Genomic DNA, 19,977 nt, shown 5'->3' with positions numbered 1-19,977 from the left:
CTAATGCAAGAGGTGGACTTCTCCTCCTCTCTGCTATTGTGGAGAGTGCGTGGCACCTGTTCCAGTGCCTCGCAGATGTGCGGCTGTCCCTCGATCATTGTCCTTTTAAAGAATGGCCCCCGGGGTTCGGCATCTGCGTCCAGCTGAGCAGAGCCTGGAGAGGAGCGCGCCCACCAACGTGGACTCTCCACAGCTGCCCCGCCACCAGTGTCTGCTCATGCTCACTTGTATGTGTGGTGACTCACCAGTTGCCAACCCAACTAACTGACTACTAGGACCCATCGCTAAGATATGACGGTGTACCCTTAGAGGCCGGGAGCTCCTCTGAGGAATCGCTCTCTCACTTCAGTTGTTGAAGGGCCTGGAAGAGAACAGAGGGCAATATTAAGTATCATCACAGATGTGTCATGTTGTGATGAGCACACTGAGGTGTTCAACATGCCAAGCATTGTTAACATCAATTCATTCGTGTGATGAATGTTAAAGTTGTGTCACCAGACGTTTGTGGGGTGCCAGTCTCGGCATCTCTGATGGACAGGCACTCCAGGATGTGGCTGATCTGCAGGGCCTCATCCTCCGCCTCTGTGAGGACCACAGTTTGTTGTGGCCCCTCTTCAGTCCGCACCCTCTTCCATGTATTTTGCGCTCTCCTACAAGGGAAGAAAGTACAGACGTGTGAGGGTGAAGTGATGAGCCGATGAATGCATTGCTTTGGATGAGGCTGACCATGAAAGAGGTGTATCAGAGGGTGAGCATGAGACAGAGACATCACATTGGATCAGGATTGGGGTGAGTGGTAGTGCTGGGTTCACAAATGGGGAGATGAGGAAGTACATAAGTACATAAGAACATAAGAAATAGGAGCAGGAGTAGGCCAATCGGCCCCTCGAGCCTGCTCCGCCATTCAATAAGATCATGGCTGATCTGATCCTAACCTCAAATCTAAAGAACACAAGTAGGAGCAGGACCCGGCCACTCAGCCCCTGGAAGTGCTCAAGAAATGAAGGTAAGTTGGGGATGAGCCTTAAGTGGGGGTGAGGAGGGATGTGAAGGAGTAGTCTTGGCAGTGCAGAATGATGTGAGGGGCGGGCGGGCGGGGGGTGGGGGTGATGTGCAACAAGGAACGCAGGAGAATCAGTAAGTGTGCTCACTTTTGCTGACCTAGTTAGGTCGTTGAAACACTTCCTGCTCTGGACCCAAGTGCGGCAGATGTTGCTCCTGCTGGTGACCTCCTCTGCCATCTTGAGCCAGGCCTTGTGGCAGAGGCAGAGCGCTTCCTCCTGTCAGCCGGGTAAGATAGTTCCCTTCTCCTCCTCACCCCGGCCAGCAGGACCTCAAGTGAAGCGTCACTGAATCATAGGAATATAGGAACAGGAGTAGGCCATTCAGCCCCTCGTGCCTGCTCCGCCATTTGATAAGATCATGGCTGATCTGTGATCTAACTTCATATACCTGCCTTTGGCCCACATCCCTTAATACCTTTGGTTGCCAAAAAGCTATCTATCTCACATTTAAATTTAGCAATTGAGCTGGTATCAATCGCCGTTTGCGGAAGAGAGTTCCAAACTCCTACCACCCTTTGTGTGTAGAAATGTTTTCTAATCTCACTCCTGAAAGGTCTGGCTCTAATTTTTAGACTGTGCCCCCTACTCCTAGAATCCCCAACCAGCGGAAATAGTTTCTCTCTATCCACCCTATCTGTTCCCCTTAATATCTTATAATCTTCAATCAGATCACCGCTTAACCTTCGAAACTCCAGAGAATACAACCCCAATTTGTGTAATCTCTCCTCGTAACTTAACCCTTGAAGTCCGGGTATCATTCTAGTAAACCTACGCTGCACTCCCTCCAAGGCCAATATGTCCTTCCGAAGGTGCGGTGCCCAGAACTGCTCACAGTACTCCAGGTGCAGTCTAACCAGGGTTTTGTATAGCTGCAGCATAACTTCTGCCCCCTTGTACTCTAGTCCTCCAGATATAAAGGCCAGCATTCCATTAGCCTTCTTGATTATTTTCTGCACCTGTTCATGACACTTCAATGATCTATGTACCTGAACCCCGAGGTCCCTTTGGACATCCACTGTTTTTAACTTTTTACCATTTAGAAAGTACCCTGTTCTATCCTTTTTTGATCCAAAGTGGATGACCTCACATTTGTCTACATTGAATTCCATTTGCCACAGTTTTGCCCATTCACCTAATCTATCAATATCCCTTTGTAATTTTATGTTTTCATCTCCACTGCTTACAATGCCACCAATCTTTGTGTCATCGGCAAACTTAGATATGAGACTTTCTATGCCTTCATCCAAGTCGTTAATAAATATTGTGAATAATTGAGGCCCCAAGACAGATCCCTGGGGGACTCCACTAGTCACATCCTGCCAATGTGAGTACCTACCCATTATCCCTACTCTCTGTCGCCTTTCGCTCAGCCAACTTCCTAACCAAGTCCGCACTATTCCCTCGATTCCATGGGCTTCTATCTTAGCTAACAGTCTCTTATGTGGGACCTTATCAAATGCCTTCTGGAAGTCCATATAAATAACATCCATTGACATTCCCCTGTCCACTACTTTAGTCATCTCTTCAAATCTTGGAGCTGGCTTGCCCCTGTGCTGCAGCAAAAACCATTGGTGCAACGGCCCTTTAAATCCAGCCACTCCAGCTGACAGCAGGTCATGCAGGTGCGCAGTCCGCCGTCCGCCCGCTGCGCAGCTTTCGGACAGCAAACCTGGAAACAGCGCTAAGGGCCACCAATTAAGTTGCGATCGCGTGGGGAATGGTAAGATTTTGTTTTTCGGGTTACCTGCGCGCCCATTGACCCCCACCATCGGTGCCATCACACCGATTTTAATATCGTGCCCTTTGTGTCATCCTCACAGCTTTACTTTCCCACCTAGCTTTGTATCGTAGCAAACTTGGATACATTACACTTGGCCCCTCCATCTAAGTCATTAATATAGATTGTAAATAGCTGAGGCCCAAGCACTGATCCTTGCGGCACCCCACTAGTTACAGCCTGCCAACCTGAAAATGACCCATTTATCCCTACTCTCTGTTTTCTGTCCATTAACCAATCCTCGATCCATTCTAATATATTACCCCCAACCCCATGAGCCCTTACCTTGCGTAACAACCTTTGATGTGGCACCTTATCGAATGCCTTTTAAAAATCCGAACATACTACATTCACTGGTTCCCCTTTATCTACCCTGCTAGTTACATCCTCAAAAAACTCTTAATCAATTTGTCAAACATGATTTCCCTTTCATAAAACCATCTTGACTTTCCTAATCATGTTATGATTTTCTAAGTGCCCTGTTACCACTTCCTTAATAATGGATTACAGCATTTTCCCGATGACTGATGTCAGGCTAACTGGCCTGTAGTTCCCTGTTTTTTCTCTTCCCTCCTTTCTTGATTACATTTGCTACCTTCCAATATGCTGGGACCGTTCTAGAAGCTAGGGAATTTTGGAAGATCACAACCAATGAATCCACTATCTCTGCAGCCACCTCTTTTAGAACCCTAGAATGTAGGCCATCAGGTCCAGGGGATTTATCAGCTTTTGGTCCCATTAGTTTCTCCAGTACTTTTTCTCTACTGATAGTAATTACTTTAAGTTCCTCACTCCCATAAGCCCCTTGGTTCCCCACTATTTCTGGTATGCTTTTTGTGTCATCTACTGTGAACAGATACAAAATATTTGTTTAATGTCTCTGCCAGTTCCTTATTCTCCATTATAATTTCCCCTGTCTCAGCCTCTAAGGGGCCAATGTTTTCTTTTGCTACTTTCTTCCTTTTTACGTACTTATAGAAGCTCTTACAATCCATTTTTAGATTTCTTGCTAATTTAGTTTCATATTCTACTTTCTTTTTATCAATTTTTTTGGTGATCCTTTGCTGGTTTCTAAAACTCTCCCAATCCTCAGCCTTACTACTCTTCTTGGCAACATTATGGGCCTCTTCTTTTAATCTAATACTATCCTTAACTTCTTTAGTTAGCCACAGATGAATCACTTTTCCCGTGGAGTTTTTATTTCTCAATGGAACGTATACTCGTTGAGAATATTGAAATGTTTCTTTAAATGTTTGCCACTTCTTATCTACCGTCATACCTTTTAATCTAATTTCCTAATCTACCTAAGCCAACTCGCCCCTCATACCTATGTAATTGGCTTTATTTAAGTTTAAGACCCTAGTTTCTGACTTAAGTACGTCACTCTCAAACTCAAAGTTGAAATTCTATCATTTTTTGATCACTCTTCCGCTTTACTGTGAGATTACTAATTAACCCTGTCTCATTACACAATACAAGATCTAAAATAGCCTGTTCCCTGGTTGTTGTTTGAAGAATATTATATGAACAACAACTATTAGCCTTTAATTGTTGGGTTTTTGATGTCTTCGTTTATATTTGGGCCTCCTTGTGCAATAATTACAAACAGCACATCATGGCATTCAGGTTATCCTTAGTGTTAACTCTGACGGAACTATCTTTTAGATATAGTTGGAAGAATTTTATGCACCATCTGCCAAAACCTTCAGTAGTCACTTATATTGATGTTGCATTGATAATTTCTCTCCTCTGCATTCAGTGCTCAGGGCCTTGTGGGCAGGGAAGAATGATAAGACACGTGTACTGCAGGAACTCAGAAGGCAGGGTAATGCCTGAATCCCAGTGCAGCCCTCAATCAAAACCCCATGCTATACATCCCTGTGGAGCCAAAGATTGCTCTCCCCATTGGCTGGCCCAGGACTGGGAACGGGTGAGTAAAGAAATAAATAAACTTTTCATTGCATATATCACATTTTAAATCTATATAAACCTTCATTGCATTCTACAGTACATTCACATTACCAAGCTTAGCATGTTAGGAAGCAGTTTTGGTTTTGTAACGACATTAGACTTGTGGAATGTAAATTGGGGGACTAAGATCAAAACTTAGTCCCCCAATTTACCGAAGTGAAGTGGAGCGAGACTGCCTCCCCCAGGGGTCTCACTCCGCTTCGCTCCAGTGTCAGGCAGAGTCCTGACTCCAGATTCAGGCTGCATTTACACTAACTGCAGCATTTAAATGAAGTTAAACCATTTCTCACCAATACTATGGTTATAGTGTGAATGCACCATTTAAGTGTACAAACCATCAACACATTTTAAATGTATATATATATATAAACCACAATCTCATTTTAAATATTAAATTATCTTTAAGGATAGATTTCATGCACTGGGAGTACATATTGGGAGTTTGGGTGTTATAAACTTTGGGTAGTCCTGATGCTGAGTTAGTGGTGTATGAGCACTTAACGTCTTTGAAATTTCTCTCTCTGCTATTTTATCGGAGGCTGCAAACCATTTTTTTAAAAAGGATTAATGCATCTGCTACAGCAGCAGAGGGAGGAATTTCAGATAAATATATTAAGCGTTTGTATGCTAGTGTCCCATGGTATAATTTCAGGGCCTGTAAATGTTGAAGTAATACAACATTTTTTGCCTCCATGTGCATTTAGAGAAATTCCCACTTGGAATGTAAGAGTTATGAGGCGTATGAGTACTCGAGATTGGGTTCTGAAAACTTATGTGCTTATAACTTTACAAAGCAGCCAGTTGTGAACTCTGCAAGATCGATAGGACCGCTGAAATGTTCTGTCTGTATCAACTTTGGAAGCAACTGTAACCTGAATTCTAGCAGAGAGATTATTTCTTTGCACAATGTGGGCCGGTTTTGTTTGTTATATAACCTAGGTGTGTTGAGCTCACTTGGAGTGTATCAGGATATACAGTCTGTAACTGAGAAATTGATGGACAGTTTTGCCATCAGTGTTGGGGATTTCCTGAGCAGTTGTCAGTCTGGATGATTGTTAAAATAACTTCTTGTATTCATTGCTCTAATATTGGGGAAATGCTAGGTGCATTAAATTCAGGATTCTAATCATGGCATTAACTTGAAAGCTTCAATCTGGTTTTCCAACAGTGCAACACGACATGCGGCCGAGGGGTGAAAAGGAGAGTTGTTTTGTGTGTGGGAATAGTGAACGGGAAAGTCAAAATTCCCAATCCTGAAGAATGTGATGCAGCTCAGAAGTTGATTGAAGAGACGACATGTTTTGAGCGACCATGTTTCAAATGGTTCACTACTTCGTGGTCTGAGGTAATAGCAACAAACCTTAAAACCCAGTGGAAGTCAAAGTACTTCAGCAAGAATTGTGTCCAGTAGCAGCTGTGATCAGACCAAAGACAGGATTTTATAAAGCAGAAATTCCATAGACTGCTAGATATGGATTTCAATTGCTCAATTAATGTATTTTCAGCAGGTTAAAATGATTATACATTTTTCAGTTTTCCTGATAATTTTCTGCCCTTGCCCCTGGAAGTGGTTCTATGGAGGCTGCAGCTGTCTAGTGTCTCGCCCAAGTGGCAATGCTTTATGTTTGAGTCAGTGAGCATTAGCAGATTATTCAACCGTAGGGGTTTCACAGATTATCTGATCTATCCTTACCCGACACGTGAATTTTCCACCAAGGGCCACTAGATAAGGATCAGAAGCTGGAACTTTAGTGTATTTCCCCACTGGCCAAGAAGTGCTGTGGATAATTGTAGTACTTCTATTGCCACCCAAGCTTAGGGCACCTAACCAGCACAGACGAGATATGTGACCCTCCTGGTCTCAACGGGAGCATGCTATGCATCGTAGAATCATAGAAAGGTTACAGCACGGAAGGAGGCCATTCGGCCCATCGAATCCATGCCGGCTTTACCCAAGAGCAATCCAGCTAGTCCTAATACCCGCCCTGCAAATTTTTTCCTTTCAATTACTTATTCAGTTCCCTTTTGAAGGCCATGGTTGAATCTGCCTCCACCACCCCCTCGGGCAGTGCATTCCAGAGCCTAACTACTCACTGTGTAAAAAAGTTTTTCCTCATATCACCTTTGGTTCTTTTGCCAATCACCTTAAATCCACGTCCTCTGGTTCTTGACCCTTCCGCCAATGGGAACAGTTTCTCTCTAGCTACTCTGTCTAGACCCTTTGTGATTTTGAACACCTCTATCAAATCTCCTCACAACCGTCTCTATTCCAAGGAGAACAACCCCAGCTTCTCCAGCCTATCCATGTAACTAAAGTCCCTCATCCCTGGAATCATTCTAGTAGGTGCCCAGAACCGGACACAATACTCCAATTGTGGCCGAAACTGTTTTATAAACGTTCATCATGACTTCCATACTTTGTACTCCATGCCTCTATTTATAAAGCCCAGGATCCCGTATGCTTTTTTAACCGCTTTCTCAACCTGCCCTGTCAACTTCAACGATTTGTGTACATATACCCCCAGATCTCTCTGTTCCTGTACCCCTTTTAGAGTTGCACCCTCTAGTTTATATTGCTTCTCCTCGTTCTTCCTACCGAAATGGATCACTTCACATTTTTCTGCATTAAATTTCATCTGCCACATGTCCACCTGTGCCACCAGCTGTCTATATCCTCTTGAAGTCTATCACTATCCTCCTCACTGTTCACTACACTTCCAAGTTTTGTATCATCTGCAAATTTTGAAATTGTGCCCTGTACACCCAAGTCCAAGTCATTAATATATATCAAGAAAAGCAGTGGTCCCAACACCGACCCCTGGGGAACACCACTGTACACCTCCCTCCAGTCCGAAAAACAACCGTTCACCACTACTGTTTCCTGCCCCTTAGCCAGTTCTGTATCCATGTTGCTACTGCCCCCTTTATTCCATGGGCCGCAATCTTGATGACAAGCCTACCATGCGGCACTTTATCAAACGCCTTTTGAAAGTCCATATGCACCACATCAACTGCATTGCCCTCATCTATCCTCTCTGTTACCTCATCAAAAAACTCTATCAGGTTAGTTAAACACGATTTGCCATTAACAAATCCGTGCTGGCTTTCCCTAATCAATCCACACTCATCCAAGTGACTGTTAATTCTGTCCCGGATTATCATTTCTAAAAGTTTCCCCACCAATGAGGTTAAACTGACTGGCCTATAGTTACTGGGTTTATCCTTGCACCCTTTTTTGAACAAGGATGTAACATTTGCAATTCTCCAGTCCTCCGGCACCATCCCCGTATCTAAGGATGTTTGGAAGATTATGGCCAGAACCTCCGCAATTTCTACCCTTACTTCCCTCAGCATCTTAGGATGCATCCCATCCAGACCAGGTGACTTATCTACTTTTAGCCTTTCAAGTACCTCCTCCTCTATCAATTTTTAGCCCATCCAGTATCTCAACTGTATCTTCTTTTACTGATACTCTGGCAACATCTTCTTCCTTGGTAAAGACAGATGCAAAGTACTCATTTAGTACCTCAGCCATCCCCTCTGCCTCCATGAGTAGTTCTCCTTTATGGTCCCTATGGTCCCTAATCGACCCCACCCCTCCTCTTACCACCCATTTGCTGTTTACATGCCTGTAGAAGACTTTTGGATTCCTTTTTATGTTGGCCACAGTCTATTCTCATACTCTCTCTTTGCCCCTCTTATTTCCTTTTTCACTTCCTCTCAGAACTTTCTATATTCTGCCTGGTTCTCACTTATGTTATCAACCTCACGTCTGTCATACACCCCTTTTTTTATTCCATCTTACTCACTATCTCTTTTGTCATCCAGGGAGCTCTGGCTTTAGTTGCCCTACCTTTCTGCCTCGTGGGAATATGCCTGGACTGTACCTGAACTTTCTCATCCTTAAAGGCCGTCCACTGTTCAATTACAGTTTTGCCTGCCAATCTTTGATTCCAATTTACCCGTCCAGATCTGTTCTCATCCCATTGAAATTGGCCCTCCTCCAATTGAGTATTTTTGTATCACGGGGTATGTCCATAGGAAACAATGGGAGGTGTAGCTTCAGAAAGACGTTGGAGCTGGCTGGCCCCAGGGAACGATGTTGTGGGCTTGGGAATCTTGCAGCCCTCAATGTTTCCTATGGAGCAGCTCTGAGATGGTTGCTGTCGGTTATGTTATTGGAGCAGTCAAGCAGACAGGAAATCCAACTTAAGGTTCTCCTTGTGTGTAATATATAGACATTTTTACAAAATCATCAAAGAAATTCTGGAGAATATTATTTTTCTGTAATGTGGGGAGTACTTTGAAGAGAAAGTACTCCCTTGGAATTACCTTCCCCTTTAAATATGTTCATTTTGCAATGAATATAGGAACAGGAGTCGGCCATTCAGCATCTCGAGCCTGTTCCACCATTCAAGTAGATCATGGCTGATCTGTGCCTCAACTCCATTTACCCGCCGTTGATCCATATCCCTTGATACCCTTCCCAATGAAAATCTATCGATCTCAGTCTTAAAAAATTTCAATTGACCCAGTATCCACAGCCTTTTGGGGAGTGAGTTCCAGATTTGCACTACCCTATGTGTGAAAAATGCTTCCTGATTTCACTCCTAAATGACCTAGCTGCATTCTTAAGATTGTGCTCCCTTTATTCTGGATTCCCCCACCAAAGCAAATAGTTTCTCTGTATCTACTCTATCGAATGCTTTTATCATTTTAAACACATTGATTAGATCACCTCTCAACCTTGTAAACTCATGGGAATACAAGTCAAGTTTATGCAATCTGTCCTCAAAATTTAATCCTTTAAGCCCTAGTCTAATTCCGGGGAACCTGCACTGTACCCCCTCCAATATATCCTTCCTGAGGTGCGGTGCCCAAAACTGAATGTAGTACTCCAGTCTGACCAAGGCTCTGTACAACCGAAGCATAACTTCCTCCCCTTTGAGATAAAGGCCAACATTCCATTAGTCTTTTTGATTACTTTTTATACCTCTGTGCTAGCTTTTAGTGATTTGTGTACCTGGACACCCAAATCCTTTTGCTGTTCCACAGCTCCTCATCTCTCACCATTAAGAAAATATTCCAATTTGTCGTTCTTGGATCCAAGGTGGATGATCTCACACTTCCCCATACTGAACACCATTTACCACAGTTTTGTCCACTCACTTAGTCTATCTATGTCCCTTTATAACTTCTTGCTCCCATCTATACAACTTATTGTGCCTTCAAACTTAATGGGCAGCATTTTAGCACCCGCCAGCGGGTGCGTTCCTGGTTGGGGGGGGCCCCCAAAATCGAGAAATCCGGAGCGGGACCGGAGCCCGCCTCGAACCCGCGCACTTCCAGGTTCCCCACTGACGCGCCGGCGTGCGCGCGCAGCCCCCGCTGGTGGGAATCCCGCAGGCGATTAAAGCCAGCGGGGTTCCACTTGACAGTATTTATTTTGCTTGTTCAGGTCATTAACTGACCTGATTAAGGGATTATGTGCGGAGGGGTGGGATTTTAGAGCAAACTGGGACTGTTTCCCACACTGGGGGAAACACTCCCATTGCAGGAGGCCACTCTGTCACTTGGGACAAAGTTTGGCCTCCACCACCCTCCTCCTGACAATCAAAGTCACCAACATGCACACTTACCCCGGGGTCCAGAGACATGTACGTACCTTGCGGACCCCCTCAGATGTACATCTTCCGGATGGGGGCCGCCGTAGCTGCAGTCATGACCTCCTCGGAGGGCGAACAGCATCACCAGCCTCGCCATCCACGCCGTCCACCTCTGACACATGGAGCTCCACAACAGAATGCTGTGACACATCCACCTGTACAGCAGGAGGGAGGGCTACCGCAGAGAGAGATGCGTCGCAGAGGGCACTACCCTCGCCACAGGGTCCACAGACCGAGGCTCAGCTTCCTGGACCTCTCTGAGCAGCAGTGCACACGGAGGCTCAGAGTCACTCGACATGTAGTCGTGGATATCTGCAGCCTCCTTCATGCCGAGCTGCTCCTGGCTGGCCCGAGCACCATCTTCTTACCTGTTGCTGTCAAAGTCACCACTGCCCTCAACAACTTCTCCTCCGCATCCTTCCAGGGTGCAACCGGGGACATCGCCGACGTCTCTCAGTCGTCTGCACAAAAGAGCCCTGCAAATACACCTACACCCACTCTGCAGTGACACAATGGGTGGCATCAGTTGTGGGTCTTCATAGTGATCCTCAGGAGAGGGCATTATTGCACAAACCAGACAAGATTCGCGAAGACATGGCAGTAGTGGTGCCAATATAATATGTAATGTGAGTTGGTCAGAAATTCAATATAAGTAACAACCATGACAAACCCTCAAACACCCTTGTGCATCCCCTTCATGCTCACGACATGTTTGCCTTACGCTGCCTACTGCACATATATGATGCATGCCCTGTGGCTGCAGCACAGGTAGTGGCAGGTTGAGTGAGGCTGGCCATGAAAGAGATGCACGAGAGGGTGATTATGAGATAGAGCCATGAGATTGTATGAGGATTGGGTTGAGTGGTAGTGGCGGGATGAGTACTGGCGAGGTGAGTAGGTGCAGGTAAGATGAGGATGAGCTTTGGGTGGGTGTGAGGAGTGATGTGATAGAGTAGTGTTGGCAGTGCTGAAGGAGATGTGGGGTGGGGGCGGTGATGAGGCAGACGGAGTGTAGGGGAAAGAGTAAGTGTACTCACTTTGGCTGACCTACTGAGGTCATTGGAGCGCCTCCTGCACTGCAGGTGGGCGATATGTTGGTGGTGCAGGTGACCTCCTCTGCCACCAGAGGCAGGCCGCTTCCTCCCGCCCGCCGGGGGGAAGATCTCTGTTCTCCCCCTCCTCCTCACCCCGTGTATTGATACCTGGAGTGAGGCATCATTAAACTGGGAGCAGCCTTCCCCCTGGGCTGCTCCATGCTGTAATTTTTTCTATTTGTTGCAGCATCTGTCAGTGGAGGACTGCCCCTTTAAATAGAGCTCCTTCAGCTGACAGATCTTACTGCGCATGCGCAGCCCGCCCGACGCGCAGATCAGCAGTAGGGAACCCGGAAGAACAGGTAAGTGGATCCGATTATGCTACGATCGCGCGGGTGGCTGACTCATTTCGCCGGGCGCGTTACCCACGCGCCTGATAGCCCCCCTGCCGAGAACCCGCAGCCCTGGTAACATCGGGCCCAATGTCATCTGCAAAATTCGATATACAACTCTCTATTCCTTCATCCAAGTCATTGATATATATGGTGAAAAGTTTTGAGTCCCCAGTACAGATCCCTGAGGAACACCAGTTGTCACATTCCGCCAATCACTGTACATTCCCTTTATCCCTAATCTCTGTCTCCCATCTCCTGACCAATTATCAACCCATGTCCCAAGGTTACCTCTAATTCCGCACGCTTTTATTTTTGCTAATAATCTCTTGTGCGGAACCTTATCAAATGGAAGTCCATATAAACAACGTCCGTAGACACACCCCTGTCCACCATGTTAGTGACCTCAAAAAATTCAACAAGATTAGTCAGACATATCCTACCCTTTACAAATCCATATTGACTCTCTTTGATCAGCTCATACTTGTTCAAGTGCTCACTCTGTCCATGATGATAGATTCCAGTAACTTCCCCACAACTGACATTAAACTGACAGGTCTGTAGTTCCCTGGTTTCTGCCTCCCTCCTGTCTTAAATAATGGAGTGACATTTGCAATTTTCCAATCCAATGGCACAATTCCCAAATCTAGAGAGCTTTGGAAAATGATGACTAACACATCTGTAATTTCGCCACCTGCTTCTTTTAATAACCTAGGGTGGAAACCATCAGGTCTTGGAGATCTGTCTATTTTAAGTCCCATCATTTTCTCCATTGCAATTTTAAAAATTATATTGAATCCAATAAGCTTCCTGGATGACTAAAGATAGAGAGATTAAAATGGAACAGAAAAAAGGAGGCTTATGACGAATGTAAGGTTCATCATACAGTAGAGAACCAGGCTGAATACAGAAAGTACAGAGGAGATCCAAAAAAGGGAATAAGAGGGGCAAAGAGAATATGAGAATAGATTAGCGGCTAACCTAAAAGGGAAACTAAAAGTCTTTATAAACATATAAATAGTAAAAGTGTAGTCAAAGGAAGTGTGGGACCGATTAGGGACAAAAAAGGAGATCTTCTTGTGAAGGCAGAGGGCATGACTGAGGCACTAAATGAATACTTCGCATCCGTTTTCACTAGAGAAGAGGATGCTGCCATTGTAGCAGTAAAGGAGGAGGTAGTAGTGATGTTGGATTGGGTAAAAATAGATAAAGAGGAGGGGGGAGAGATTGGATAAGGGTCCATTCTGGGCGATGATAGCACGATGCGCTACCACCATGCGCCTGACGGACCCAACGCAGGCAGCACGTGAACTTCGTGCTGCCTGCTACTTACCATGAAGTCTCCGTGCAGCCAGCGCAACCCTCACTGCTGAGAGGCTGCACGGAGAATGAGGAAGTTGGAAATGGGGCTTGCACAGCGCACGTCATCAGCAGCCTGCACTACTTAAAGGTGCAGGCACATTTCAAATGGCAGGTACACAGCTAACTAGGAGAAGGGAAAATGGCATTGCGGGTAGCTGCACCGGCAAGAGAGAGGGCTCCACGATTCTCCGACAATGCTCTCGAGGCCCTGATGGAAGGCGTGGACCAAAGGAGGGCAAGAATGTACCCGCAGGGTGGCCGGAGACCCTCCACCAGCGCTATTCAAATGCCTTACTAAAATCCATGTAAACAACATCCACTGCACTACCCTCATCAATCCTCCTTGTCACTTCCTCAAAGAATTCAATCAGATTTGTAAGGCATGACCTTCCCTGAACAAACCCATGCTGACTATCCCTGATTAAACCATGCCTTTCCAAGTGACAGTTTATCCTATCTCTCAGTATTGATTCTAATAGTTTGCCCGCCACCGAGGTAAAACTGACCGGCCTATAATTGTTCGGCCTTTCCCTCGTACCCTTTTTAAACAATGGTACTACGTTTGCAGTCTTCCAGTCCTCCGGTACCTCCCCTGTATCCAGTGAGGATTGGAAAATGATCCTCAGAGCATCCGCTATTTCCTCCCTGGCTTCCTTCAATAGCCTAGGAAACAATCCATCCGGCCCTGGTGACTTATCAACTTTCAAGGATTCCAGTCCCTCTAGTACTTCCTCTCTCGTTATGTTTACCTTATCCAATATTTCACACCTCTCCTCTTAAACTACTACGTCCGGATCATCCCTTTCCTTTGTGAATACGGAGACAAAATATTCATTTAAAACCCTACCCACATCCTCTGCTTCTACACACAAGTTACTGTTATCATCCCTGATAGGTCCCACCTTTTCCTTAGCTATCCTCTTGTTCTTAATGTACTGATAAAACATCTTTGGGTTTTCTTTAATCTTACTAGCTAATATTTTTTCATGCCCTCTCTTTGCTATCCTTATTTCCTTTTTTACATCATCCCTGTACTTTCTATACTCCTCTAGGCTTTCTGCAGTATTTAGTTTTCTGTGACAGTCATAAGCTTTCTTTTTCTGCTTTATCTTGCCCCGTATACTTGTAGACAACCAGGGGGCTGTAAATTTGGCAGTGCCACCCTTTTTCTTTGAGGGGATGTATCTGCATTGTACCTGTAGAATTTCACTTTTTAGTGCCTCCCACTGGCTTGCCACTGATTTCTCCTCAAGTAGTTCTGTCCAGTCCACTTCTGCCAAATCACCTCTTAGTTCTGTAAAATTTGCCTTCCCCCAATTTAGAACGTTTACTCCTGATTTAATTCTGTCCTTTTCCATAATAATGCTAAAACTAACTGAATTGTGGTCACTATCCCCAATATGGTCACCCACTGTCACTTCACCCACTTGCCCATCTTCATTTCCCAGGACTAAATCTAGAATTGCATCCCCTCTTGTTGGGCTTGTCACGTACTGGCTAAAAAAGTTCTCCTGGACACGATCAAGAATTTTGCACCCTCTGTGCCCCTCACACTGTTTGAATCCCAGTTGATGTTCAGGTAGTTGAAGTCCCCTACTATTATTGCCCTACTATTTTTGCACTCAGAAATTTGCCGACATATTTGTTCTTCTATCTCCCTTTCGCTATTCGGGGGTCTATAGTACACTCCTAGTAGTGTGACTGCCCCTTTTTGACTTCTTCGCTCAACCCATATGGCCTCGATTGATGATCCATTTAGCATATCATCCCTTCTCACAACTGGAATTGATTCTTTAACCAATAATGCTACCCCCCCCCCCCTCTTTTATCACCCACTCTATCCTGCCTGAAAACTCTATATCCAGGGATATTGAGCTGCCAATTATCTCCCTCTTTAAGCCAGGTTTCCATTATAGCAATGATATCATGCTGCCATGTGTCTATCTGTGCCCTTAGCTCATCTGCTTTGTTTGTAATATTCCTCGCATTGAAGTATATACCCTTTAACCCCGTCAAATTCCTGTGCTGAACACTATTTAACCTTTGTTTCTTTTGCCTTTCTGAGTCGCTAACTACGTCACCAACTGCTTTTCTACCCGGTCCAGATGGGATGCATCCTAGGGTACTGAGGGGAAGTAAGGGTGGAAATTGTGGCCACAATCTCCCAATCCTCCTTAGCTATGGGGACAGCGCCAGAGGACTGGAGGATTGCAAATGTTACATCCCTGTTCAAAAAAGGGGAGAGAGATAAACCCGGTAATTACAGGCCTGTCAGCCTAACGTCGGTGGTGGGAAAACTTTGAGACAATAACCTGGGACAAAATTAATTGGCACTTGGAAAACATTGGCTAATAAATGAAAGTCAGCACGGATTTGTTAAAGGACAATCATGTTTGACTAATTTGATTGAATTCTTTGATGAAGTAACGGAGAGGATTGATGAGGGGAGTGCGGTTGATGTTGAGTATGGACTTTCAAAAGGCATTTGAAAAAGTACCACATAATAGACTTGTTAGCAAAATTAAAGCCCATGGGATTAAAGGGACAGTGACAGCGTGGATACAAAATTGTTTAGGGAACAGAAAGCAGAGAGTAGTGTTGAACGGTTGTTTTTCAGACTGGAGGGAAGTATACAGTGGTGTTCCCTTAGGGGTCAGTATTAGGACCACTGCTCTTTTTGATATGTATTAATGACCTGAACTTGGGTATAGAGGAGATAATTTCAAATTTTGCAGATGACACGAAACTTGGAAATGTAGTAAACAACGTGGAGGATAGTAACAGACTTCAGGAGGATGTAGACAGACTGGTGAAATGGGCAGACATGTGGCAGATGAAATTTAACACAAGTGTGAAGTGATACATTTTGGTAGGAAGAATGAGGAGAAGCAATGTAAACTAAATGGCACGATTTTAAAGGGGGTGCAGGAACAGAGAGACCTGGGGTGCACATACACAAGTCTTTGAAGGTGGCAGGACAAGTTGAGAGGCTGTTTTTAAAAAAAGCATATGGGATCATGGGCTTTATTAATAGAGGCATAGGGTACACCTTCATAAAAAACTGGTTAGGCCTCAGCTAGAGTATTGTGTTCAATTCTGGGCACCACACTTTAGGAAGGATGTCAAGGCCTTAGCGTGCAGAAGAAATTTACTAAATGGTGCCAGGGATGAAGGACTTCAGTTACATGGAGAGACTGGAAAATCTGGGGTTGTTCTCATTAGAACAGAGAAGGTTAAGGGGAGATTTGACAGAGGTTTCAAAATCATGAATGGTTTTGACAGAGTGAATAAGGAGAAATTGTTCCCAGTGGCAAAAGGGTCGGTAATCAGAGGATTTAGGTGATCGGCAAAAGAGCCAGAGACAACATGAGGAAACTTTTTTTTAACGGAGCGAGTTGTTCTGATCTGGAATGCGCTGTCTGAAAGGGCAGTGGAAGCAGATTCAATAATAACTTTCAAAAGGGAGTTGGATAAATACTTGAAGGGAAAAAATTTACAGGTCTCTGGGAAAAGAGCAGGGGAGTGGGATTAATTGGATAGCTCTTTCAAAGAGCCAGCACAAGCACGATGGGCTGAATGGCCTTCTCCTGTGCTGCACCTACTATGATACTAAGTTCCTCTCTTTGACTTATTTTTAGGTTCCCTTGTACCACTGATATTTCATACTCTTCCATGTTGTTTCTGCTACTTGCTTCCCCGATCTCCATATTTATAAATCACCCCACTACATCACTACTGTCAGGAGGTCTGTAGACAACTCCCACCAGAGTCTTGCATCCTTTGCTGTTCCTTAGTACTACCCGTACTGTTTCCACTGCCTGTTCACCCTTACTGAAGTACTTTCTCTCCACTGCTATGATTGTGTCTTTTATCAACGTTGCTGCTACTCCTCCTCCTTTCCCAATTTCCCTGCCCTTAATTACCTGCTAATTAAATGTACATACATATCTTAAAATATGTAACAGATTTTTTGGTGGGATTTCTTGTTTTTGTTCTTACACTGAATTTAATAAAATATCCTTTTGTCACCTTTATCCAGTGCACTAAAACCTGTGGAGTTGGAATAAGAATGCGAGATGTGAAATGTTATCAGGGAAAAGAAATTGTCCGCGGATGTGACCCTCTCTTGAAGCCTGTCGCAAAGCAAAGCTGTGATCTCCAGGCCTGTCCTACCCAGCCCCCAGGTAATAGTGAGTGTGTTAAATTCCATTGCACCATGCCTTTGACGAGAGAAAGACATTGGGCATGATTTTAGCCTGGAGGCAGGGTGGGGGGAGTAAAAATTGCAACAATTTCAAACCCACCTCTAACCCGCCCAATTCTGGTTTTCATGGGGGTGGGACAAGGGGTGGGCAACCAACCAGCTCTTAGGAGGCGGGTTGGTCACTAAAAGCTTTCAAGGAGGCTGCAGGTCTCCATTTTTTCAGGTTTTGTGATTTTAGCCTCTGGAGGCTGGGATTCCCAGGCCTTCTCCTTCACGCCACGTGAGAGGAGGTGAGAATGCCCGAAACTGCAGGTAAGTGCCTTTTATAGCACAGCTTGTGGGCCCAGAGGAGCAGGAGTGTTTCCCCCAGGCCCAACGAGCCTACCTGCAGCGACCCCACCAACGATCCCCGACCCCCCACCCCTCCAAAACTATCACGACCCCCACGATGACCCCTGATCCCTCCCCCCACAGGGTGACTGACCCCCCCGATGCCCCATGTCTGCTGATGCCCCCATCCATCTCTCCGCACCGCCCCCCCCACCAGAACAATCCAATCTAAGACTTACCTGAACACTTACCACTTCCTTCCTCTCCTCCCATCCGACTGAGACCTGCCTGTCAATCAGGCCGGCCTGTCGGGCGGGAAACAGTCAAAATAAAAACGTCCTTACGTCAAAATCGTACAGACGTCCGGGAAACTTCCGGGTTTTCCGTCCGCAATTCAACACCACCGCCCCGTTCCCGGCTCCGGGCTAAAATCGTGCCCATTATCTGACATCTTCCCAAGCTCTGTTAGTTACATAAATTTATTTGCTGCATGCACTCACACTTAATGTTGTATGCAGACTTTTCCATTTACGGAAAATGAAATGTGTTCCATGTCTGAAATTTGTATTAAAACAAATATGAATTCCATTGAAATGAATGAATGATGAGAAGTGAAGGTGTTCCAGGCCACATCTGGAAATAAAAAGCTGGGATCAGTACAGGGACCATGAACCTGTCGGATTTTTATAAAAGCACAACTGGTTCACTAATGTCCTTTAGGGAAGGAAATTGGCAGTCCTTACCCACTCTGGGCCGAGATGTGACTCCAGTCCCACACCATTGTGGTTAACTCTTGACTGCCCTCTGAAGTGGCCTAGCAAGCCCCTCAGTTGTAACAAACCACAAGCATTGTGGGAGCACCTTCACCATATAGACTGCAACAGTTCAAAAGGCCCACTACTAGGGCAACTAGGGATGGGCAGTACATGCCGGCCTTGCCAGCGATGTCCCATAATCCCAAGAACGAAAAAAAAGCACCTTAGGTTGTTTCTGAATGATGTGATACGGCAGTATATAAATAAAAGCCTTTCTTCTTTGGATACACTCCCTTCTATCAATCCAGGCAATCTCAGTGAGGTGAGAGTGGCTGCCCTTGACATCAAGGCAGCATTTGACCGAGTGTGGCACCAAGGAGCCCTAGTAAAATTGAAGTCAATGGGAATCGGGGAAAACTCTCCAGTGGCTGGAGTCATACCTAACACAAAGGAAGATGGTAGTGGTTGTTGGAGGCCAATCATCTCAGCCCCAGGACATTGCTGCAGGAGTTCCTCAGGGCAGTGTCCTAGGCCCAACCATCTTCAGCTGCTTCATCAATGACCTTCCCTCCATCACAAGGTCAGAAATGGGGATATTCGCTGATGATTGCACAGTGTTGAGATCCATTCGCAACCCCTCGGATAATGAAGCAGTCTGAGCCCGCATGCAGCAAGACCTGGACAACATCCAGGCTTGGGCTGATAAGTGGCAAGTAACATTTGCGCCAGACAAGTGTCAGGCAATGACCATCTCCAACAAGAGAGAGTCTAACCACCTCCCCCTGACATTCAACAGCATTACCATTGCCGAATCCCCCACCATCAACATCCTGAGGGTCACCATTGACCAGAAACTTAACTGGACCAGCCACATAAATACAGTGGCTACAAGAGCAGATCAGAGGCTGGGTATTCTGCGGCGAGTGACTCACCTCCTGACTCCCCAAAGCCTTTCCACCATCTACAAGGCACAAGCCAGGAGTGTGATGGAATACTCTCCACTTGCCTGGATGAGTGCAGCTCCAACAACACTCAAGAAGCTCGACACCATCCAGGACAAAGCAGCCCACTTGATTGGCACCCCATCCAACACCCTAAACATTCACTCCCTTCACCACCGGCACACCATGGCTGCAGTGTGTACCATTCACAGGATGCACTGCAGCAACTCGCCAAGGCTTCTTCGACAGCAGTTCCCAAACCCATGACCTCTACCACCTAGAAGGACAAGAGCAGCAGGCACATGGGAACAACACCACCTGCACGTTCCCCTCCAAGTCACACACCATCCCGACTTGGAAATATATCGCCGTTCCTTCATCGTCGCTGGGTCAAAATCCTGGAACTCCCTTCCGAACAGCACTGTGGGAGAACCTTCACCACACGGACTGCAGTGGTTCAAGAAGGCGGCTCACCACCACC

At 45.6% G+C, this 19,977-nt stretch overlaps 1 protein-coding gene across 1 annotated transcript in view; it reads left to right on the top strand.

Annotated features, from left to right (window-relative positions):
• Positions 1-19,977, top strand: part of LOC137300749 (ADAMTS-like protein 2) — a 115,782-nt gene that overhangs the window by 91,674 nt on the left and 4,131 nt on the right. The window contains 3 exon segments of the mRNA XM_067970022.1: positions 4,601-4,771; positions 5,981-6,157; positions 17,306-17,450. Coding sequence (XP_067826123.1) covers positions 4,601-4,771; positions 5,981-6,157; positions 17,306-17,450 — 493 coding nt within the window.

Source organism: Heptranchias perlo, chromosome 31 (assembly GCF_035084215.1).
Source record: "Heptranchias perlo isolate sHepPer1 chromosome 31, sHepPer1.hap1, whole genome shotgun sequence".
Classification (NCBI taxonomy): Eukaryota; Metazoa; Chordata; class Chondrichthyes; order Hexanchiformes; family Hexanchidae; genus Heptranchias; species Heptranchias perlo.
Note: the sequence above shows the minus strand (reverse complement) of the source record. Positions and strands in the feature narration are given on the sequence as shown.